The sequence below is a fragment of the Mixophyes fleayi genome, chromosome 4 (assembly GCF_038048845.1).
Source record: "Mixophyes fleayi isolate aMixFle1 chromosome 4, aMixFle1.hap1, whole genome shotgun sequence".
NCBI classification, from domain to species: Eukaryota; Metazoa; Chordata; class Amphibia; order Anura; family Limnodynastidae; genus Mixophyes; species Mixophyes fleayi.
In genome coordinates, this window is record NC_134405.1 from 163,917,660 (window position 1) to 163,926,156 (window position 8,497).

Consider the following 8,497-nt stretch of genomic DNA (forward strand, 5'->3'; position numbering starts at 1 on the left):
AGAAAACTCCAAACAGCACCGATGTTAACTCAATATAGCACCCACGTTATAAAATTAGGCCTCACTCCAGCCCCAACATTAAAATAATAGTATTCCCATTTAATAAATAAATCTATTTCCCTCCCTCCAAACAACCTCAGCAAGAAATTAAATAGCATTTATGTTTAATAAAAATAACCATTTCCCACAAACATCCCAGGCATTAAATAATTCATAATCACATTTAATAATTAGACCTCATTTTCTCCAAACAGCCCCACATTCACTTAATAGCACACATTATAGTCATAAACTGTCCCCACACACATTAGTCATATACTGTCCCCACACACATTGGCCATTTTATTTCCCCCCTCCTACAGCCATTGCCCCCCCTTGCAGACATTTTCAATCACCCCCTCTTCCCCCTGCAGACATTTTTAATCACCCCCTCTTCCCCCTGCAGACATTTTCAATCACACCCTCTTCCCCTTCAGACATTTTCACTCACCCCCCTTCCCCCTGCAGACATTTTCACTCACACTCCCCTGCAGACATTTTCACTCACCCCCCCATCCCCCTGCAGACATTTATTGCCCCCCCCTGCAGACATTTATTGCCCCCTCCCCCCCTGCAGACATTTATTGCCCCCTCCCCCCCTGCAGACATTTATTGCCCCTTTCCCCCCCGCACACATATTCTGTTTGTCTCCCCCCCCTCCACACATATTCCGTTTGTCTCCCCCCTCCCTGCACACATATTCCGTTTGTCTCCCCCCCCTCCCTGCACACATATTCCGTTTGTCTCCCCCCCCTCCCTGCACACATATTCCGTTTGTCTCCCCCCCCTCCCTGCACACACACATATTCTCTACACTTACCTCAACACTGACAGCTGCCTCCACTGCAGCTCGTCCTACGCGGGAGCCGGGCCGGCGCACAGAGCCGTCATGACGTCACACGTCATGACGGCTGCACACAGAAAAAAAAAATATTTTTTTATTTAATCGGGGTATCACAGGGAGCCGGACCGGCCCATACTGCCATCGGCCCTTCTGGCATTTGCCAGAAGTGCCAGATGGCCAGTCCGGCCCTGCCGGTAGGTTAATTAGCTGCAATGAAAATTGACCCTTGTCTCTCCTTATCTGTCTGTCTGTGTCTATATTAGGGAATTTAGACTGTAAGCCCCAATGGGGCAGGGACTGATGTGAATGAGTTCTCTGTACAGCGCTGCGGAATTAGTGGCGCTATATAAATAAATGATGATGATGATTAGCCAACAGATCTCACCCAAAGACTTCGTGCAAATTGACCCAATTCACAAGCAGCACAGAAACAATAGACTGGCATGCATGCAAAACTTCACCTCTGCGACCATCTCCACCTCCTGCCTGCACACCCTCATAGACCATCATCCCTGCGGTCAATGCACCCTCTGAGCACACCCCTACTTAATGTCTAATGTCTTAATGACTACACCTGGCGTATATACACAAGTGTACAATTGCGCATACGGACTATATTACACAAGAATGGCTGCGGGGTCAATAATGTCACACCCACTGGTGCGAACACCGGGCTCCACACTGCTCACCTGTCCGCTTCCTGCCCCTCTTCGGTCTGCTGTCTGTCTCCTGCCATCGCCTTGCTGGGCATACACGGCTGGCCGTCAGCTCTGCTCCGGGGCACTGAGCACAGGTCACTGTGCGGCCTGTTACCTTGCAGATAGCTGTCAATGTGATCCCTGCCGGTAATCGAGGAGGCTGCAAGCGGTGATACAACAAGTAACTGCAGGCAGCTCCGGAGCAGCGTGCAACCCCACCTCACCACCATGTCATCGCGGCCCGCCCACTCATTACACCGCGGGGAGCGGTTATTAGATAGCACAGAGACAGTCGGTGATAATTCCTGCAGCAGTTACAGGGCCGGGTGGGCAGGGGGAGGAGTCCAACTACCATGTTGTTGTGGAACTGGTGATAGGCTCATACTGTGCTTCAGTCATTTATCTGTTATTTGAGGTTCAAAGTCCCAGGGAGCAGGTCAGCACTTTACCAGTGAATCTGAGATAATTACCTAATGATTTAGCAGAATAGAATGAAAAAAGAAGACTACTTATTGTGAGGTGTAAAAATAGTACACAATTAATTATCTTTCCAGATTGGCTCGAGGTCTGAGGTACAGACATGCAGTAAAGTCACACATCTGGTATATCAGGGGACAATTACCTTTAGGGACTTTAACCACTGGTTTTGTCTGCTACTTCATTGACTAGAGCAACAATTTTTTTGCTCTGTATTAAGGCAGTGACATTTTTGTGTTTGCAGTGTATTGCTCATGGCCCCTGAGGTATGTCAAATGCCACACTCCATTAACCCAGATGGATTCATTTGCTGTTAACGCACGTAAATGGAGAGTTGGTGAAATGGGGCACAACATACTCGTCCATACTAATGGGACGGTGTAGGGGGTTATTGGAACCTATGGGTTTCATTCTCATACTTGTTTCAATGCTTCTACTATCATTAAAAAATCTGTAAAAAGCAAAGTAAACATCAATGGACGCTTCCTATGATAATACACAATAGTGGCATATAATGTTATGTCCTGTGATTATCCTTGTAACACCAAGGGTTCCAATTCTTAAATAGCTTCACAGGTGGTCTTCCTTATCAGTAGGGGATATCACATCAGATCGAACTCAACATATAAAACAACCAAGAAAAAATACATATAGGGGGGTATTCAATTGTTAGCGCTAACGGGTAATAACGAGCGCTCAAAAAATCTTAGCGTTAATACGGTAATTACTCGCTCAATTTCAGCTCGCCACTCCCTGAGCGGCGAGTTGAAATTCCGCGAGTAAACTACCGTATTAACGCTTTTCTCGCGCAATATTACCGTATAAACGGTAATATTTTTTGAGCGCTCGTTTTTTCCCGTTAACGCTAACAATTGAATACCCCCCATAGTGTAGGTTGTGTTTACACTTCTCATAAATGCAATTAAAACTTTTGCTTGTATAAACTCTGCATGTTTCTATGTTCTGAAAAAAGCCTTTGAAAAGATAGTGGGTCTGATTTGTTAAGGAAAGTAAAGCAAAACATTATGCAACTTTGAACCTTGGCAAAACCATGTTACAATGCAAGGGGTGCATATTAGTTTATTATTTTGCACATAAGTTAAATACTGGCTTTTTTTTCATCTAGCGCACAAATACTTAATAGCTTTATTTTTACACCGAAATTTAAAGTTGATCTAGGACATGTCCTAGCCCAACTATAAATCTGTCCCCACATTTTAGATTTAACTCCCCCTCTAATGCAACATGGTTTTGCCATGGTGCAATGTTACTATTTTTTTTGCTTTACTTTCCGTAATGTATCAGGCCCAGTGTGTCTTGTAAAATTCCTCTTTTTAAACACCACTTGTGAGTAAGATCTTCTGGAGCCAACTCGTCCCTTTGTATATATGCTTACCTCACAATACTAATTGTCTTTTGATTTTATATATGAAGAACTCTTTGTCTGGTCCCACTGAGTGGAAACCCTCATATTCATATGGAAGGTCAGAGTTCAAAGAATGTTAGGCTTTCAGGTAGATCTTTCCCAATGGTGTCAGGCGCAGTCCCCGCACTTCCCCGCTGCTGGGGACGGAAACTTGCCCTCTCTTGGGATCGCAACGTTCTTCCTGGATTTAGTCAACCGCACTAAGTGTGCATGCGCAATACTGTTCTCGGGACGCTTTCCACTCGTTGCTGCAGCTGATCGCCGAATTCTCTCCCCTCCTATAACTTACCCTTGTTTAAGGCACCTTCTCTCTGTGTTCTGGTGCCAGAGTATTGGTTCACACCAGCTTCAGTGTTCCAGTTCCTGTATCCTGTGTTTGTGTTTTGGCTCCTGACCTTTGGCTTGATTCTTGGACTACTCTCTCTTGTTTAATCCCTGATACTGCATTGTCCGTTCTGGTTTGACCACTGACTTCCCTCTGACCATCCTCCGGATGTTCCTCGTGTACTTCACTACTGTTTGGCCTTGACCCAGACCGTTTCAGTGGCGGATCCAGGGGGGGGGGCGATCGGGGCATTTGCCCCCCCCCCCCAGCAGCAAAAAGCTAGGTCCCAGCCGCCGATCAAAACGGAAGGGGCGGGGCTAAGTGCGAGTGGGGGTGGGGCTAAATGTGGACCAGCCAATCAGAGTGGTCCCAGCCGGAGATCACAACGGGAGGGGGCAGGGCCAATCGCGGGCGGAAGGCGGGGTTTAACGCGGGCCAGTCAATCAGAGCAAAGGAGGGGCATGATTATGCAAAATCGCCCCCCCTAAACATAAAGTCTAGATCCGCCCCTGGACCGTTTGACCATTCCTGTTCACCATGCTACTGCACTGGTGACTAACTCGGAGAACTGCAACCTGCACACCTCACGCAACCAAGTCAATACCTCCTTGTGGGGGTCCCTGGTGAATACCAGAGGTGTGTTAGACTCTGTTCTTCCTTGTTTAGTAATGTTAATACCAGTCGGCGGTTATTCCAGCACCAACAGCGTGACAAATGGGCGCCTTTATGCTGAGATAATACTCTTCAATGGTAAAAAGCAGTCCAGCAGATAAGATGGAGGATAAGAAACCAATGCATTTGACCCGGCTTGGGTCTTTATCAATGACATACCTTGAATATGAGGGTTTACACTCCGAGGGACCAGATAAGGAGTTCTTCAGATATATAATCACAAGATAATTCCTATCGTGACGTAAGCATATACACAAAGGTGCGAATTGGCCCCAGCATACCTTACTTACAAGTGGTGTTTAAAAAGAAAACTTTTGCAAGACACACTACCTTTCTGAGGGCTTTTTTCGGCTACATAGATACATGCAGAGTTTATGCAAGAAAAAGTTTTAATTACATTTATGAGAAGTGTAATGACAAGCTACAATATATGTATTTTTTCTTGCTTGTTTTACATGTGGATTTTGATCTGACGCGTTATTGTCTACTGATAAGGAAGACCACCTGTGAAGCTATTTAAGAACTGGAATCTTTGGTATTGCAAGGATAATTACAGGACATAACATTATATGCTATTATTGGTGTATTATCATATGTAGCGCCCACTAATGTTTACTTTGCTTTTTACAGATTTATTTTAATTAGGATCTTGTTAAACATCATAGGCAGCAACATATTAGGTAGCAGTGCTCCTAGCTTCATAACTTTCAGCTATTCTATATTGTTAAAGAATGGTTGTAAAAGCATGCATTTTGATGTCAATGGGTAAGGGTGTGAAATGTCATAATTATGTTTTTGTAAAACCATGATATTGCATGGGAAGATTGAGAATTAAAATGTTGCATGCTGCTTGATAAATATGGTACAAAAAAACCTGTAAACAGAACACTATATATAAATATACATTTATAATTGTAGCTTGAATTGACAACATGCTCTAATAATAAAATCCATCAAATAATGTTCATCAGATAACATCTTGGATATTTAGGGGTCTATTTATCATGACCCTGTGATAGTGTCTGGCAGTGGAAAGAGCAGTCTCACTGCTCGCCAGGCCAGTATGTGGTCAATCTGTGCATGCCTGAGCCGGCTTGCCAGCTCAATCATCTGAACTGTAACTGGGCTTCCAGTTCCAGATTCAATTCAAAATAAATTAATGAATAGTTTAAAAAAAAATAGAGAAAAAAACTAAAATAAAAATAATAAAAATGCATTATTTTAATATTAAATTTTGGGATAAGGTGTAGAGTGGCAGTACTTGCTGTATATGATAAATAGTCTACACCGGCCATGGGGCTTTATAAATATGGAGAAACCATTAAACCCAGCAAAAACTACAGTTTTCGATTTAGGACTTTTGTCCCTTTAATAAATAGTTAATAACCTAATCATAGGTTAATGCTTGTTACTCAAGTTATTTGTGAAAGCAAATAATAGTGAAAGAAATTCCATACAATTCATTAAACACTTTTTGCAAAATTTAATTTGATACAAAAATAATGTGTGATCAAGCATACACACAAATTAGTATAGGATCATATATAGCCAAGCACACTAAAATAGTTTTGGCTAATATGCAAGTGGAAAATCCCCATTCAGTGGCCCAATGGCCCTGATGCAGCATCTGGCCATTACCTGTGGACACGTGGGGGTAAATGTATCAAGCTGCAAGTTTCCAGCGGGGTTGAAAGTGGAGATGTTGCCTATAGCAACCAATCAGATTCTAGGGCCTGATTCATTAAGGTTCTTAACTTGAGAAACTTCTTATTTCAGTCTCCTGGACAAAACCATGTTACAATGCAAGGGGTGCAAATTAGTATTCTGTTTTGCACATAAGTTAAATACTGACTGTTTTTTCATGTAGCACACAAATACTTAATAGTTTATTTGTACACTAAAATTTAAAGTTGATATTTGTGTGCTACATGAAAAAACAGTCAGTATTTAACTTATGTGCAAAACAGAATACTAATTTGCACCCCTTGCATTGTAACATGGACTGAAATGAGAAGTTTATTAAGTTAAGATCCTTAATGAATCAGGCCCCTAGTTATCATTTATTTAGTGCATTCTACAAAATGATATGTAGAATCTGATTAGTTGCTATAGGCAACATCTCCAGTTTTCAAACCAGCTGGAAACTCGCAGCTTGATAAATTTACCCAGTGGAGTTTAGTAAATACTGGAAGATTATATAGATCCGTATTCTCGCAGAAGTGTGGTGCAGTGATGTCATCACACAGTGCCCCTGATATAAAAAACTTCCTCTATGTCACGCGCCGGTCCCATAGATAGGTGCCGGCATTGTGACTTTTTCCCTATGAACTATGTTTTGTACTTGTTTCCACTCAGAAACACTACTTTCATACAGGTGCTGCTGGTTGTGTGATCAGGACCTCCTGCCTGATTCTCATTGGTCCTGAGTACTATTTAAACTACCCATGACCTTTGGGTCATTGCCTGTTCTTCGTGTTACTTAGATTGCCTGGCTCCTGGTTACCATTACCTGTTCCTCTGTTTGGGCCTCCTGAGTCTGTTGTTGCTGTGACCTGCCGGCTGGACTTACTTAATTCATCGTTTCACTTGGTACCTGTAGTTCTACGCTGTGCACAGAGTTTGCTGCTGCTGTTACCTGCTAGCTGGAGTTCCGCTTATGACGTCTTCGCATCTGGTACCTGTAGTTCTACTATGCCGAATCTACTATCATGGATGTCTGCTGCTTTTACATCTATGCACCTGGTACCTGTAGTCCTCTGTTGTCCATTGAACTTTACCGCTGTCAAGTTACAGATTGGAAACATCTTCCGTGAGTTGTTCGCTGCATATTCACGTTGATTCTATGCACCTGTGCTGTATGTTCAAGCTGGCTCCCGTTAAAGACTCTCCTGTGATTCTGCTCGCTATTCTACTGTGACTGTGTTCCATAGCGAGCTTGCTATTAAGTTTACTACTATTGAACTTCTTCTCGTGAACTTTGCTATATTTTAAGATATCTCTGTGTTGGATTGTTGCTGGAAGATATTAGCCTTACGGGGCGGCACGCGGCTGGGATTCTTTGCTTTTCTAATTACTTCTAAGTAACGGGCTGTTTAAGGGCTCTCTGCTCTATTTGATCATATTGGTATTGATATATATTGTCCAAGAATTATCGTGATACCTGTGACCACCTGCTATGTGGAATATACCATCTTCATGTCTGGACTATTTGCTATTTCATCCCATTACAGTTGCTCAGAGTTTCTAACAAACTGAAGTATATATTGTGAATTGCATTCTGTTTGTATTCCATTGCCGTGTGTGCTTTCCATGTTATATATATTCTTCCATTGCCATTATACCATCAGCATATATACCTGTTGTGCCATCAAGCAATATATCCTTCAATTGTATCATCTCTCCAGTGTCTTATTGCTACTGATATTCAGCCTGAGTGTTGCCTCCACTATCCTCTGTCACTTTTGAGGTAGATCAATATAGACAGAGACAAGGGATCTGTCACGGTTCATACGAGGAAACTCGGCAGATGTAGCGAACCCAAGAGATTTGCACAGTTTGACACTACTCCAACAGGGCGCGGAGTCTAACGAGGAGACGGTGTTCACCAGGAACCGCCGCAAAGCGGTATGGGCTTAGCCGCGTCTACCTCGCAGGTCGCGGTCCCTACTAGAGCACTGTACGGAAGTCCCTGGGAAGACTACAGGCAGTAGTACCGTAGGAAGGGCGGTCAATACAATAAGTGATGGTAATGTAGATGATGCAGATCGGTGTAACTCTGCAGACCACTATGTGGTGTAAAGTTCAGGAGAATGAGCGTCAGCTCTGAAGACAAATGTAGAGGAGATGTCCAGGGATGAGCATCAGCTCTGCAGACCACTATGTGGCGGAGAGTACAATAGAGTGAGCGTCAGCTCTGCAGACCACTATGTGGCGGAGAGTTCAGTAGAGTGAGAGTCAGCTCTGCAGACCACTATGTGGTGTAAAGTTCAGGAGAATGAGCGTCAGCTCTGCAGACA

At 43.4% G+C, this 8,497-nt stretch overlaps 1 protein-coding gene across 1 annotated transcript in view; it reads right to left on the reverse strand.

Annotated features, from left to right (window-relative positions):
• LOC142152272 (N-acyl-phosphatidylethanolamine-hydrolyzing phospholipase D-like) overlaps positions 1–1,926 on the reverse strand; it is a 32,158-nt gene extending 30,232 nt beyond the window's left edge. Inside the window, exon 1 of the mRNA XM_075208734.1 lies at positions 1,573–1,926. Within this exon, the coding sequence (XP_075064835.1) occupies positions 1,573–1,811 (239 nt within the window). The 5' untranslated portion in view covers positions 1,812–1,926. The remainder of the gene's footprint in view (positions 1–1,572) is intronic.
• Between the last annotated feature and the right edge of the window lie 6,571 nt (positions 1,927–8,497).